Source organism: Parasteatoda tepidariorum, chromosome 12, assembly GCF_982258835.1.
Source record: "Parasteatoda tepidariorum strain Cologne lab strain chromosome 12, Ptep-v5.0, whole genome shotgun sequence".
Classification (NCBI taxonomy): domain Eukaryota; kingdom Metazoa; phylum Arthropoda; class Arachnida; order Araneae; family Theridiidae; genus Parasteatoda; species Parasteatoda tepidariorum.
Genome location: NC_141766.1, coordinates 56,611,693 through 56,628,427, shown reverse-complemented (window position 1 = coordinate 56,628,427; position 16,735 = coordinate 56,611,693). Strand labels below are relative to the sequence as shown.

General features: G+C 28.4%; 1 protein-coding gene and 1 long non-coding RNA gene across 6 annotated transcripts; one reads left to right on the top strand and one right to left on the bottom strand.

Annotated features, from left to right (window-relative positions):
* The first annotated feature begins 1,925 nt into the window (after positions 1-1,925).
* Positions 1,926-16,092, top strand: LOC147801099 (uncharacterized). 5 transcript variants are annotated; one of them, XR_015430978.1, is made up of 4 exons: positions 1,926-2,032; positions 3,780-3,888; positions 6,328-6,410; positions 7,092-7,620. It is a non-coding gene; the product is annotated as an uncharacterized LOC147801099 (long non-coding RNA). The 5 variants fall into 5 exon arrangements; XR_015430979.1 differs by lacking the exon at positions 1,926-2,032 and adding an exon at positions 2,048-2,306; XR_015430980.1 differs by lacking the exons at positions 6,328-6,410; positions 7,092-7,620 and adding an exon at positions 15,937-16,092 and having other exon boundaries at positions 1,933-2,032.
* On the bottom strand, positions 8,001-11,673 carry LOC122270713 (putative nuclease HARBI1). The gene is made up of 3 exons (XM_087155751.1): positions 11,263-11,673; positions 10,034-10,389; positions 8,001-8,578 (listed from the first exon to the last, which is right to left on the bottom strand). Exons 1-3 carry the CDS (start codon positions 11,671-11,673, stop codon positions 8,476-8,478), a joined length of 870 nt encoding a protein of 289 aa, XP_087011877.1. The 3' UTR covers positions 8,001-8,475.
* Positions 16,093-16,735: the final 643 nt, after the last annotated feature.

Here is a 16,735-nt window from a genome sequence, read left to right as displayed (position 1 = left end):
TTTACCATGTGGTTATTGCAATTAATAACATTATGGCGTTTTTAAAAAATACAAAACAGTAAAGCAACATATCAGGAATAATTAAATTTAGAGGATTTAAATAAGATAAATTTTTTTAGAAATTCTGCAATTTGTATAAAAGTTCTATTTAAGGTTAAAAATAAATAGTTATTAAATATAATAACATTGAGGTAGATCTTCAATGTACAAAAAAAAAAAATATACGTATTCACAGAAATTAGAACGATTCGTGGATTTAAGTAAACGAGTGATAGATTAAATGAGAGGAACAAAAGCCTTTATTTGTACTTTTTCTTAAATCGTGCATATTCTAGTAACATTTTACAACGGCGTGGAAATTTACTATTATAATAAATAAAAATTATTATATATATTGCTTTGGTTGTCATAGGTCATTAAAGTAAGGGTTGTGTTATTGTACTTGTTTTCCAGTCACACAATCTAGGGCCTAGAATTCAACTTCTGCCACACCCATACATCACACCCATTTATATGGCGGAACCCATTCATAAATCCAATCATTCATTCACGGATCCTAATTTTGACCTGAACCAGAGAGCGATCAATTTCCATTCCAGTACCCCCCCCCCCAGAGATTTAATCTGTTATGAAATCATGGAGAACTTTGTGACCCAACAGATTTAACTTTCAACTGCCACCATTTATTACACGGGGAGTCTTCGGCTGATGGATTCGAATTCCCGTTCTCACTAACGTGAGTCCCGCACCTTGCCAACTAGGCTATCCCGAACTATTATACAAATGGAATGGATGGGTGATCGTGTAAAGCTAAGGGTGGTGGCGCTAGTGGTAAAATTGCTCTTTCAAGACTTCCGGGTTACTGCTTCCGATATATTTTTACGCCGCAGATTGAAAAATAAACGCGCCATCATATTATTGCATCATATCTTTTGCAGTATTTCACATGTACCGAGTTCTTTCCTTCAGCCTTTAAACTTCAGCATTATCATATTAATATTATAATCATTAGAATATTTTCTAATTAGGCTAACTTAGAAAGATATTTTTAAAGATATTTTTGGCGACATTTTATTCAAATGTAGCCAAATAAGGGATAAAATACAAAACATGGCAAACCTTAAGAATTATTCACAATGAAATATTAACTTTCCAAAATTTTGTTTGGCCTTACAACCTCTGAGAATCAATACATTTCTGAAAGCTCTTATGAATGGTACAATTATGTTTAGATTTGAACCCAAGTTACAATAACAAAACTGCATAGAATATTAGGCTTGTTTACACATCGCCTCGTAGTCATAACATAAGTGGAGGGATACACCGGAAATTTTCTAAATTTCTTCCGGTTTAAGGACGCTTGTTATTGTTTACATTAGACCACCCATCCATAATGTATAGTAATTGCAATGATTAATATATTGAATTTTAAAGTTGCAAAGGAGTAGATAAAAACTTAAAAAATACTTATTAAATTTATTATTTAAATATTTTGTTGGTGATGTAAACACACAAAATCATAACTCTGAATAACTTTCGATCTAATGATAGGATTTTCAGCTTCTATTTTCAGATTATAAATTTTCTCTATATCCCTGTACCCATGGTATAGCTAAGAGACCGAATACAAGACTTTCGATTCCTCCGATTTTACGAGATTGTACATGGCATGAACACTCGGAGGGTCTTGGCTGAGTCAAGGATCGAACCCCGAAAGATATTTTAATAGAAAATGAATTAAAAAAAAAAACACTTTATATTGCTTCGTTAAAATTCCAGAGTATGCTTAAATTTCTCACAAAAAGTTTTGCATTCTTGCTTCATATATTAAATAGCATTCGCTTGGTGTGCATGTTTCTTTAGCTTTTCTTGTTGCTTCTATACATTCGACCCTGCGTCAATCGCAATCAGGAGTGCAGTGTGAATGGTACTTAAGTGTTCTTTTCAAATTTTACGTTTGGGGCGAGCAGCGAAATATCAGCTCAACTTCTTATTGTTTGTTGACTGTTCACCCTCGTGCCGGTGCAATCACGTAAGTTTTTATACAATTATTTATTCTTTTAATTATTATATTTTCAGTACCTTTTCTTCTAGATAATTGATACGGGATATTTCCGTATAGTGATCTGTACCAAGTAGATTTTAAACTTGTTAATGTTTTCAAAAGTAACACGTAGATGTTTGCCCGGGAATGGCTATGAGTTATACCTTTCGAGTTGGTCCCTTTCAGTGATGTTTTTTTCTGTTTCTCACGGGACACTGCCCGTAAATTTCAAGACTTGGCGATTATACTTCCACAGATCATGGTACTGAAATATCCATTTATTTTTATTCTTTACCTCCTTGTGTAAAAGTGCAATGTTTATTAAAAAATTATGTGGAACTCGAGCTATAAATTGGCTGGGGACAAATCATAAATTCTATTATTATTTCATCTACCATCAGTATTCTCTCTAATCGTTTTTTGAAGGCTCTGCCTGAACTTTGATACCAATAAATCAACCCCTTTTTATAAAAAATAAACCGATATCTATTCAGATTCTATCTAACCGCTATCTATTCCCTAATTTATTCAGATTCAATTTTGAAAACAATTGATTCACTGTTTAAAATAAATAATAACTGAACATTGATAAAATTATCTGTCTTCAGAGGTCTGTCCAAGCCAAATTTATTACCGTTTAGCGGTACCTTCAACAATTCAACTTAAAGAAATGCGGTAGTTTCACAAAGTACTTTTTCTTAAAATTTTATTTTTGTGTCTCATACGAAATGATAAATCCATATTTTTATGTTGATTTTTTAATATAATTTTTAATTTTCGCAAATTATTTCTAAATTTTCACGAAACAGGTACCTCTCAGAAAAACCTAGACAGTCCCTTGGTCTTTAACATAAACAGTGGGAATTAAAGTAAATAAATTTTTTATTGATGTTATCTGGAAGATATTTGTAACATAGAAAATGATGGATAAAATAATTATGATTAATGCTGTTGAAAGTCTTTTGAATTTAGTCTCTGGTGTAAGATCGTCATTCAGAAGCGAATGCAATTGTCGTACGCAAACACTCGGTGCATATGGCAAAGTTCCAAAATCCTGAACCTCCGTCGCATGGAAAGACATATGTTTATGCGTCTGACTGAATCTCACGAGATAATCTCTTCTGAGATCGAGATTCGAAAGGGGTTTAGGTAGCCCAAAGTGTTGCAATAAGGCTTTGTGTCCCGAATCTTAGAATTAAGTCGTTGAGCACGTAACTTTTGAGACTAAATTTTAAGACTGGTATCCTACAACACTAGTGATGCTCTATACATTAATAAGCAATTTTGTTTTTCTTTCATTTTATTGTTATGATCTTCTGTTTTCCCAATCTTTTTTGATAGTTTGATGTGAGCTTTTTTGTTATCCACAATGCACACATCTATATTATGTAAAGCAGTTAAAGATAAAGTATCTAACAACTAAACTACTTTAATTAAACTACTATGAAACTACTTTAAATTCACTCCTGCCATTTTATCAATTGTATGAAAGACAAATGTTCTGATAGCGATACCCATATTCACATTTTTGCTTACGTTCTGTAAAGTGACTGAAAATTTACTACAATTTTAAGATTATTTATTACCATTTTATTATCCTTATACGAGCATAATTTGCTGAAAATTGTTGTAAACATAAATATTTCTTTTAAAATGTTCATTCCATTCTAAACAAGGTATTTCCTATTTAGGGCAACAAAATGCAATTTATTTTTTTCTATTACTTTCTTTTCAGTTCATTACTTTGGATGAGTTAAAAGGAACATTTGAACGTAGAATCTGCTGATCATTAGGATTTAGTTTAGTTAGTTAGATCATTAGGATTCATCTGTTTGAGAGGATGGGTAAGTTTTGATAGTGCAAAAAATAATCATTTTCATTTTAAAATTTAGAATTAAGAAGTTTTTTTAATTTTTCTTCAATTAAATGTGTAAACTTCTTTTTATAATGTCTAACTTTTATTTCATAACTATTTTTATTTCATAATCAGGAGTGATTTTTGTGTATCTAAAAATGTCAAACTCGAAACTTTCTAAAATATACGAGATTTCGATATCTGACATAAGTATTAATTTGACTTTTTGCATAGCATTAAGAGTTGTTATTTGGAAAATTTTCAAAAAATTGCAAATCACAGTCACATACACCCGTATTCACCACGCCGAGTTAAATTCAAGAGTAACTCGGGGATCGGAATATCCACGGTTAAGAGTTACTCTCGGATTAACCCTCGCTTTTTATTCTCCAACCGTTTTCAACAGAGGATTTCACAACTCGAGCTTAACACTTGCAGGAAATATAAAGAGGCCTTTGATTGGGCAAGGTGAAACCATGTGACTTTGTATATAATATAAACACGTGCATAAACAAATTAGCGTGAGTATCGCATATTAGCGTGAGCTTTCGAATTTCATCTTAGTAAAAATGTCGTTATCGAAGAAATTAGTTTTCAGCGATCACGAATCGGAGATATTGAGTAATTTAATCGACAATTACAAACATATAATTGCTTGCAAAATAACAAATGCTCACTTTAATAGCAAAAAAGAAGAAGCGTGGGAGAAATTAACGACTGAATTCAATGCAATTAATGGAGTTAGAAAAAGAACAAAAATTCAACTCCAAAATAAATATAAAAATATGAAAAAAATCGCCCAAAAAAAACAAAGCTGCCGATAAGGTAGAACTGTACAAAACAGGAGGAGGAGGCAGTATGCTGAAAACCACTCCTATGGATGAAAAATTTTTAGCCATAGGAGTTGTAACCAACCCATTAGAAGAAGATATTGATTGTGATTCGGAGTACAATAACTTTATAAAAGATTCTCAAGGTATGTTTCACTTTTAAAAATACTTTATTAGTTATAATATATTCCAATGTTTACTAATAGATAATATTCTTTAAAATCAAACATTGATAGTTTAACTTAACTCTAATCATGAATTTATTTTTTTATATTTATGAATAAAATACTATATTAATATATTAAAAATAATATCAAGAAAATAATTTTATAATATAGAAAACTAACACTAATTTTTAATAATCAATATTTGAAGTTTAATTTTGGAAGTTCAATCAGTTTTAATTTTTTTTATTTCGCAAAAAGCAAAAAATAAAAAAAACACTAATTTTTGTTTATTTTATATGATGAACCTCTTACTTATATTGATTTGTAATTTTTTTTAAATGCACATGTAACAATTTTTTAATGTTAAATTTTTAAAAAGATTTTAAATACTGTGTCCCGAGTTAGAGTAGGTTGGTCCATCTCATGGGGTACATTGGATCATGTAACAAAAATGTATTCAGATACAACATTGAAAGATAAATGTTAGGTGATACAGTACTTTCATTATATTCTTTTTAGTTTAAAATTAAAAAACAATATTTAAAGTTTAATAAAATACACGTCTTCAAATATAAAGCTAATAATTCATACTGCACACTATTGCTTATTGAATTTTACTAAAAAATATTTTCTTTTTAGCACTAATACTTTCATAAGAAAATAAGACATAATAGTTAAAAATAATTTATTGCTGAAGAAACAATATTTAAAGTTTAATAAAATACACGTCTTCAAATATAAAGCTAATAATTCATACTGCACACTATTGCTTATTGAATTTTACTAAAAAATATTTTCTTTTTAGCACTAATACTTTCATAAGAAAATAAGACATAATAGTTAAAAATAATTTATTGCTGAAGTTAAGTAATCAAAACATTTTAACCAATAGCTGTGTATTGAAATGCCTGATATTTCCTAAAATGCCTGTGTAATTTGCATTGTTAAAAAAAATTTTTAATGACATTTTGACTTCTAAAGAAACATAAATGTAATGCACATTATTAACATGAATACAATTATTTTTAATGGTCCAACCTATCCCAGGGTTTTAGTGGACCACCGTACCCAGAGTTCTGTATTTCACAAGAAGTTGCTATTACTTCTCACCCAACATTTAAATTCGAACAGCTGCAAGCAATTATGAAAATAAATATCGAACCTAAATAATATCTATTATGGAAAATTTTAAAAGATTAAGATTATCCAAGGTGCCATGTTTAAACAAACGAGACCAGAATATAATGAAGTTAATTACAATTTTATAAATTTAGTATTATGGACTTAGTATTATATTATGGACTTAGGATGGAAAAAATGTGCAGAATCAGATTTTTTAGTTACACTTTAATCAAGAAACTATATTAAATATTATTTCGTAATAAAATTTATCAATTGCATACTATAAAAATTATGCTTTTATATTTTCAGCACAAAAGGAAAATTCTTCAGAGGCGATTACTTTTGAGTTTAACAGAACTGAAGATGTGATTGACAGTGAAGATGATTTTCCAGTAATTATTATTTTTTTTATTCTTATTTTGCTGTTAGCGTTCACTTTCTTTCATCAATATAAAGCCAGATCAAGAGCAAAAATAATAAAAGCATCTAACCTGCTTATTCAGATATTTTATCAAAGCTTAACAGAACATAAATAATTTTCAGATTATATATACACATGCAAGGCTTGTTTAACCGATTCTTACTTCTACGCTAAAATAACAATTCTTACTTTTGCTATTTTATTTGGATAGAGGTTAATTAAAATTAAATGTATTAAAAAAAAAGCCTTTGACCTGCTCATGTTATAGTATACTTAAGTTATGCCAAGAACTTTTGATTTATTTTATTGTTGTTTAATAGTTTGTTTGCAAAAATGTTAAACAGTTCATATTTAAATTGTTAAAAATACTATAAATTTAAAAGAAGACAAGATTTAAATTATTTCTGCAAATATTTATAATAATAACAGATTAAGATATGCTTTTTATTGTATACAACTATAATCAATTTTAAAAATGAAATATTTTTTGATAATCATTATAAGATCCCATAATTTATAATGTTTATTAAATGTTCCAATATTTCCATAAGTTTATGCAAAACACGAGTTTTAAACAAAACTCATTTTTATCAAAACACACAAATAAGTTTGATAAGTATTTGTTATAAAATTTGATTATTGCATGTTTTAGGAACAAGGGTTAGATGAAACGATAGCAGCAGAGGACTTCGCAATTCCCCCACTGGAAGCTACGTTGCCCCAGAGATCTCGGAAGACCCGGTAGTTGAAGAGAAAGAAGATAGGGTTGCATCATCAGTTTTGATAAAAAGAGTGAATGTAACATCAAAAAAAGTTCCCTTGGCGAAAAAAGTTTTGATTACGCCAAGGCGAAGACCAAATGCTTCGCAAAAGGCTGCAGAAGCTATGGTAGATGGGGCACAGGCAAGAAAAGCAGCCATTGAAAGTGAAGCTCTTCTTCGTAAAGAAGAGCATCAGGCGAAGATGGAGAGAGACGCTAAAGAGCACGAGCTCAAGATGGACATTTTAAAAAAAGAACATGAATTGAAAATGAAAATAGAATTTGCAAAGTTGCGAAATGAAGAACAGAAATATAGAATGCTCGTTGCTAAAGAGGAATATTTTAAAAGTTTAAAACCTAACCAATCTTAATGTAAATAAAATGTAATGTAAAAACAAATATATATTTAATTCATATTGTATTTCTTCTTATTTCCTTTAAAACATGAGATGCTTAACTTGTATTGTGATCAAATAGAAATTCTTTACTCAATTTATCTTACTCATAACTCTTTAACACTAATTAATAAAACACTTTAGTACAATAAATAAACAGAATTAAATAATAAAGAAATTAAACAATTTATTTACAGTTATTAATAAAACACTTAAGTACAATAAATAAACAGAATTAAATAATAAGGAAATTAAAGAAACAATTTATTTACAGTAATTAAAAAAACACTTTAGTACAATAAATAAACAGAATTAAATAATAAAAAAATTAAAGAAACAATTTATTTACAGTATGAGTATAAGAAGCTTATAACTAAACATTACATTTTATTAAAAATTATTTTTCGATAAAGCAAACAATTGAATTTCTTGAAGATGATGAAAGAAGGGAAATATAAGTCCCAACTGTAACAAATAATGATCTAGAAGAGTTAGATGAAATAGACTTTCTTAAAAGATATCGTTTCTTAAAACCAACGATTGAAGAACTGATCTCCAAAATTGGCAGTAAGTTGGAATCTGATACAGACCGGAACAATGCGTTAACTCCAAAGGAAAAAGTTTTAACTGTTGTAAGATGTTATGCATTTGAAAACCAGCAAATTAATTTGAAAGATATAGTTTACATGTATATATAGAAAAAATATTAGTTAAAAAAATTTGTAACAATTGTATTTCGTTTGGTGATTCCAGCCAATTGATGCGTATTATTTCTGACATCGTCGTCACTAACACTTTTTTTCTCTTCAATATGGTCACCCATCGTCAGAGCTAAGTTATGAAGGACAGCAGTGGCGACAATGATTTTTCTGCACATGCTGTCACTTACACCTAAAAGGTACGTCCAGACAGGCAAATCTCCGCTTCCAAATACCATACTGACGTTCTACAACATTGCGGGCACTTGCATGTGTAGAATTATATCTGTAAGGAAAAACACTATATGAGAAAATAATTTACTTCTTTATTAACCAGCTAATTCTATTTACATCCTATACTTTACTAACAAAATTTAATATATGCAATTTTTAATATACATGTAGCATGAAGTTTGTTGTAAATTGGAATCTTTTCAAAAACATTCCTTTTACAAAAGTCCGATTTGTAAAATGGTGATTTCATAAAATCAAATTCTGAAAAACTGTCCTTTTACAAATTTTAATTTATAAAAGTTTTAGTATTTTATCTAACTACTACACATACTTGTTTTTTAATATTAAACATAAAATATAATTGTTAAAATCAAATGTTTTACATGCTTAAGAAATTTTTGCAAATTTTCTTTTACGATTTAAATAAAAGGACATAATAGGAAAAAGAACATGTTACTCATAAGAAAATAAAACAATTATTAACAACTAGCCGCCTAAGGCGGCCAGCTGCCCCCCAAGCTAAAAGTTTTCACAAATAAAGTATTTTAAAACATAGCAGGAAATCTGAAGATTAGTGGACAATTAAAGTGTTCCTGTCATGGAATTTTGTCTTCATATCCAGATGAACAGCGACAAATATATCAAAGCGAAGCATTCTATTTACGTATCGAATATGTTTAATACAAAAGTTAAACTTTTCTCCACTGTGATAAATGTAAACTAATGAAGACCTTACAATTAAATTATTAATGTCTTCGTATATTATTGATTTAAGTCGTCGAAAATTAATATTTCAATTGTAAGGTTCGCATTAGCATACATTAATAAGAGCATACATTCCTGAAACCCTTTCTTCTTTCAAATTTTTTTTTTTAAAACTAGACAAGAGAAAAGAAGGGTGTATGCCATCTAAACTACTAAAATTTAAGTTTTTTAGACAATGTTTGAGAAAAAGAACTTGTCAAAAACAATTCAGAAAACCTGACATTTACATTCTTAAGTTGCACATGTAAAGAAAAATTAAATCATGCATAAACTGGTCAATCAAACATATGCTTGTATCATTACATTGTTTTGATTATTTTATCATTACATTGTTTTGATTATAATTATAAATGATGAAACACAAAGAATAATGATTTATTTAAAAGGGAATATTAACACTACATATGGTATCATCAATGTGACTACGTTTCACGAATCAGGTTCTCAAAGTTTAAACTTTTCTCTTGCGAAAAAGAACATTGGGATAAAGTAATTGCATCTACGACGATTTTAAAAACTGTTTGCGATAAACAAAAAATTTGTAGAAAAATATTTTTAGTTATTAAATTCAAGCTGATTATCTTTGTTAATACGAATGACTACCGAATCATTCATGAATTTTTCTTAATTACACAGTTTAAGATTTCACAAATTTATTAATTTCAACAACAAAATGTTATATTTTAACTAATTAGTCTAATATTATAATTAACTAATATATCATAAGCATACAAGCTAATACCTGACTTGATTTGCTCCAGTTGGGTGCAAAAAAGGTGTCATCAAATATGGCCTTAATGGATAGCCACTATCCCCCAGAACATGGTATTTGAATGGTACTTCAGTCTCCAAGTGTGCACGCAAATATGAATGGTCGAAGACAGTACTATCATGAGTACTTCCGGGCCACCTTGTTACAATATTTCGAATGAAGAGATCTGAATCTGCCAATGATTGAACGTTCAATGCAAAAATTTTTTTTCTTGAGCGGAAGGTTTCGGCTTGTGGCCCTCCAGGCTTTAAAATAGGAATTAGGGTACAGTCCAACGCCCCATACACAGACGGGAATCCAAACTTGCTATAAAATGATCGGCTTACCTAAAAAAAAATTCATGAGGTTAGACAATTCTTTAGTTATTGCCACAAGTAGCATGTACTTTAGGATTGACCAAAACACTTTTATGAATTAAAGGCGCAAAAAGTTTTAATATGTTTAATTACTTTTTAGCCATAATTGTAATATTTTTTGCCACATCCTAATATGCATGCTTTAAATTAACTCAATAAATTGTTACGTTTTATTAAGTAACTGTTTGTAAAGTAATTTTTTAATGTACTTAAAAAAATCCTAAATAAATTTTGTTAATAAATTTATTAAATTGGACACATACTTATTAAAAAAAAACCTTAGTTATTTTAAAATAAAAATTAGGTATAAAATATTGGAAGTATGTTGAACTCCCAAAGCTTTGTTGGAACCAGAATAAGGTGAAAAATTGAACCATGCCTTATAAATAAGAATTAAACTGTTTAATAGTAAAATAATAATATAATAAAAGTTTAACAAGCATGATTACTTGGCTAAATTTAACATCATTCTTATATCTGTGATAAAACATAGCATAAATCAACAAGCTTTAAAATTTCTATCAATATATCGCATAATTTATAAATAAGTAATTTCAAATATATTTTCTTTCTTCTATTTATATTCAGTTTTTGTAATTAAAAATAACAATGTACATTATAGTAATATTTTAAAATATTATGTCTCACTCTTTTTTAAAATACAATAATATTGGTAAAGATGTGTGTATATAATCTGTCAAAAACAGAAGTGAAAGAAATTATCTACTGGTGAAATAGTTTTAATGTAATGTAAACATTGTTTATGTTTGTATCAAATAAAAAAGACAACAGAAAAAAAATAACTAATATAAAATAATTAAATAATAATACTGAAAAACTTACCTCCATTCTTTCTGCTTCTGATTGAGGTAAATAAATGTATTGTGGCCTCAATTCCGCTAAACATTGGGATACCTCGCTAATAATTCTGCTGACTGAAGGTTGGCTCATTTTTTGAGTATCTCCCAAATTAATTTGCTGGTTTCCAAATGCATAAAATCTTACAGCAGTTAAAACTTTTTCCGTCGGAGTTAAAGCATTGTTCCTATCTGTATCAGATTCCAACTTACTGCCAATTTTGGAGATCAGTTCTTCAATCGTTGGTTTTAAGAAACGATATCTTTCAAAAAAGTCTATTTCATCTAACTCTTCTAGGTCATTATTTCTGATAGTTGGGACATATCTTTCCCTTCTTTCAACAGTTTCAAGAAATTCAAGATCTTCAAGCTCAAAGGCAGCGATAGAAGCCTCCATCTTTTTTGTTTACAAGCTCCTCGTGAATAGGTTACCCTCCGATAACTCGGCGAAAACGGAGGGTTACCAGGAGAGTCAGAACTGTCGATGAAATCTGCGAGTTTGGCGAAATTTCGGCTGGAGAATAACGTTTCGCACTAAACTCGTGATTTTACTCTTACCCATAGATTACCCGAAGGTAATCCGTGTTGGTGAATACGGGCGTTAGTGGTTCTGGCCAAAGCTGTAGCATTACTAAAGCCTCATTTCATTTCTAATAATTTATAATGTTTTTGTTTCTCAATATTCGAAATGATTTTTAAAATAAGATTTTTAAAAAAATGTTGTGCGTTTTTTGTAGCATTAGAAACAAAAAGAAAATTCTGTTAAAGAAATTATAAGCTGAGTCAAACGCTGGACATTTCTTTTGGAAATAAATATTTTTAATGTGTCCTATTTTTTCTTACTGTTGTCACTACCACTATTTTTAGTTTTTTTTTTTTTACTTATTTTGTCTTTTAAAATTTTCTTGAAAAATTCGAATGTAATGACAATTTTGTCACCAGATAATTAGTTGAATATTTTATTTTGTATTTAGTTAACTGATCGTTTGCTTTTTTGTTAAAGTCTTCGTTTAGGACAACCTTATTATTTTATTACTAATAATTTTTGGAGCATTGAAGTCATTTTTCTGGCTTACTGTTCTGGACTTAAGAATTTGTATTTCTTATTTCTAAGACTTCATAATTTGTTAGAAATCTAATCTTGCAAAAATTAACGAACTTAGTAAGAATTGCATCTCACATAATGGACATAATTATACAATGAAAACCTCTCAGAAGAGACCACTCTCTGTTCCTCGGTAAAATCAGGGTTGCAAAAAACCCGGGTTTTTGTAGAAAACCCAACCCGGGTGGCTTTTTCTGGGTTTTATTGGGCTTTTCTGGGTTCTATTGGGCTTTTCTGGGTTTTTTATGTTTTCAAGGGGGCTTTTTCAAAAGAAAGGACAGGGATAAGTATCTTATTTTAAAAAAGCTTATTTTAATATTAAGTTTAATTTTATAAATTGGCTTCATATGGATAATTAATATAGATAATTAATACAAATAAATTGATGTGAAAGTTTCTTCTGACATCACGATAGAAAATGTTACATGTACTCACATACATCACACATTTTAAACTTATTTTAACACAGGATTACTTTTTATTTATATTTTAATCTTAAAAAATATTTGAGAAACATTCTTTATTTGCATAGAAAGCGAATAAATGGCATTGACTAATCAAAGGCCATACAGTCGAATCAAGTCAGCAAGGTGACTCTCCAGTCTTCAACACAATTTTTTCGCTATAGGTTAAATTTTTTTTAGGCTAGACTACATAAATATTTCAATAGAATAGCTCTTTAATATAACAGAGGATTAAAAAAGAAATCAATCTTGGAAAAACCCACTTCAGGGTGGGTTTTACCCAGTAAAACCTGGGCAGGTGGGTTTTTTGCAACACTGGATAAAATGGACTTGGGAATGAAGGTTGGTCGTTCTTAGAGGTGTTACCTTCATCGACTCAAAGTTATGTGGTTTTCGCAAACAATTTTAATTATAGACTGTCATTCTCTTGGTATTGAAATGTTCCTTGTGCTGATGTCGTGAAAACTGGATGGGTGAATAAAATTTTACGTTAATAGAAATAATCCCTTCTAATATAATTATGTGTGAAACTAAATGTACCAACTATGTATGGTATAGTTATTTTAAATAAATAAAACTTATGTTTTTAAGTTAGCATTTAATTTTTTTTCTTCATAAAAATCAGCTGTAAAAGATGAGAAGGGATTTGTTTGTTTGAGATGCTGAGTTTTTTCTAATGAACTTTTTTTATATACTTAAAATAACTAAAAGTTATCCAACAAAAATTACTGATTAATCAAAAATAAATCATTCAACTCTGATTACTAAATTATCGTCTTTAGTGCAATTTGACTACAACATGAGGTTGTAAATATCTGAGAGATCATCAGAAATAATTCTTTAAATAAAAACCAAGCAAATATTTAGAATACATTTTAAACTACTTATTTGTTTTGATATTTTATTGTGTTTCCTTATTTGACCTTTTCCTCATCTTGTGCAGAGATTTCGCCCAATTGCTGGGAGAGGTTTTTATGGTCTCTGCTAAAGTCCATGGAAAAAATACCTTGCCTCCCTAAAGTGGTTGTAAATAGAGATCGCTACATAGAGGTGATCTTTCCTGGAGGTTTCACTGTATATTGCATTTTAATGCAGGGCAACAGTTTTATTAAACAGATGTAGAATTGTAATTTGTTAATGTTTAATCTTTAACTTTCTTCCAAGCAATAGCAATAATTATACCTATTATTTTCATATATTCAACAACTTTTAAGAAATGGGTTAAAGATTATATTTCGTCTGTTAAATTTCTATCTTATTTAAAATAGGAAAATTGGCTTCAAATTTTTATATAAATTTTTTATTCTTTAAAACACATTCCAATAAACTGTAATAAGGTACTACATTTAAATTCTTCATTATTTAGTTTATTTTTATTATAGTTTTCAATTGCTTACAAGTATAAAATATTTAAAGGTTTACACAGTTTTAAAAGCTTAAATATTATATAACAAAGCAAATATTTGGTTGAGCCAAAATTAGATGTCTTTTTTTTCTCTTATTAATCAATGAAATATTTTATTTTTATCCATCGAAAATAATTTTTCCTAATTGCTAATATTTATTGAGGAATAGTTAATGTATAATTTATTTTATAGTAATTTTATTTATTTATTTTTTAATAAGAGAGAAATCATATTTTTACTACTGTTAAACTTCTAATTGTTTTGTTTACTGATTACTTCTTTGCCTTAAAACAATTTTCCCTTATAAATTTAACTCTAGAAAGACAAAAGAAGCCAAATGAACCCCTTTCATATTTTTTTGCTTTCTTGTACCATTTGTAAAGTTTTTTTTAAGCAAGAAACATACTTTCTGTAAACATAATTTTATTATACCACACTTGTCCATCTGCCGTTCATTTACAATAGCTGTGCTATGAAACCCAATACATTCTAGCTTTCATTTGATTTTTTGTGATTAAATCCTACTATTTCACATGGTGAATAACTAACTGTATTAAAAATTTTGCCCTAATGTAGCTGAATGAAAATGTGGGTTTGATATAATGTATTTTTATGATGTTAAAATTCAATGGTACCCACTGAAACATTGTTAATAGTTGACAAAAGTTTCTAGTTCTGAATATTTAAGATTTTTTAGTTCAGTAAAAAGGTGTTAGAATGGTATGATGTAAGTGATATCAAAACTAAAATAGCCTTAGCAGATGGAGGCAGCACATGTGGCCTCATAACGAATCAGGAATCGTTTTTGATTGCATTACTTACAGAGGCCTTTTTTGAATTTAAATGTTTAATAACTAAATAAGTAAACATTTAGCAAAAGAAAACAATTTTACTTTTGGTTTTAGGAGAGAATTTCCAATAAGTTAGGATTGAAAAAAAATTAAAGAGATGCTGTACTTGTTCATTCAAACACTAACTTACTGAAAGTGCTGAGTATTTCTGACCTTCCTTAAATTGTTCCAATTTAAGTGCTTATTTAATCATTCATGCCTTAGCAATATAGAAAAATGTTAAAAATACAGTGTTTAATTTAACCAAATATTTTCATTAACTAATTAGAATGAAATACCACAGAATTTCAATGATCAAGCCTATAATATATTTTTATTAAATAATTATATTAAGATTTTGGATGTCTAATCACTAACCCCCTCAGTCTTTTTAAGGTATACAGCAATGTTCAGTTTTTCTAGTGTTAAAAATTATGCAATATTTTCACCCAGGACTATATTTATTTTATATGTTTTCATTATTATTACAGGACTGTCATCGTTCTACGCTTTTTTTCAAATATTTATTCTAGTGCTACATAAGTTTATGTTTTAGGATATTATTTTCTATTTATTTTAACCAATTTTCCATGCCAATACTCATAAATTCGTTCATATGCAATGCAATTTTGTTCTAGGTCTTTTGTTTTAAGGCTGTTGGCAAATTTAACAAAAATTTTTAAAGCTTTGATTTTTAAATGTCCACCACTTTATAAAATATTTTTTAAAATACATATAAGCTGGCAGACCTGTTATTATTTTCAGCATAAAAATAAGCAAACAGCTACTGTCATTTGTTTATTTGATTGTGTGATTTATTTGAATGTGTTTTAATTTGATTTTTTTATTTTGCAGTTATAATTCGAGAATTTATGGGAACGAAGTTTATCAATATTGTATATTGAAATTCAACATTGATGTATGTCAAATACTTTTGTAGATTATATGTGTAAAAAAAATTATTAAAAGTATAAATGTATTAAATGTATTTAAATAAATGTTTTCAATTTACATGTTTGTCTTTATTTATCAAAATTCTATTTTTTGAAATCTATTATATATTTTTTGTAAATTGTATTTATAAACTATAGGAAATTTTTTTTTCCATTCAATCTTAATGTTAAATTAAAAATAAATTATGGAATGCTATATTGTTTTAAATGTAGGAAAAAACTTTCTGTAAGTTAGGGTCCGCCAAATGATTAGAGTCTCAAGCTTTAATTTTGCTTAATTTAATTTCAATATTATAATGAAACTTCTACATAATCATAGCTGATATTGACATAGTATTCCATGAAATAAAACTTTATAATTTTCAAATGTAAATTGGACTAACGTAAAGATGTTCCAATCATGCTTATTAAAAAATAGATGGATTGTGAAAAGTTATGGTTGAAACCAGCCAATTTTGTTTACGATGTACTTAGTGGTTCACCATAATGAAAACAGCAATATATATTGGTTTTTTATGTACCAACAAATAAACTGAAATGTGGGTAAAGGCTAGACTTAACGGTATAATCAAGAATTAGTATGATTGTTGTTGGAATTCGTTCATTTGTGTTTTGTTAAACCATGGAGCAAAGTTGGATTAGCTCATATTTGTTCAACATAGGTTGTTCCAAATTCTAATATGAAGTGATGGTCTATCTCG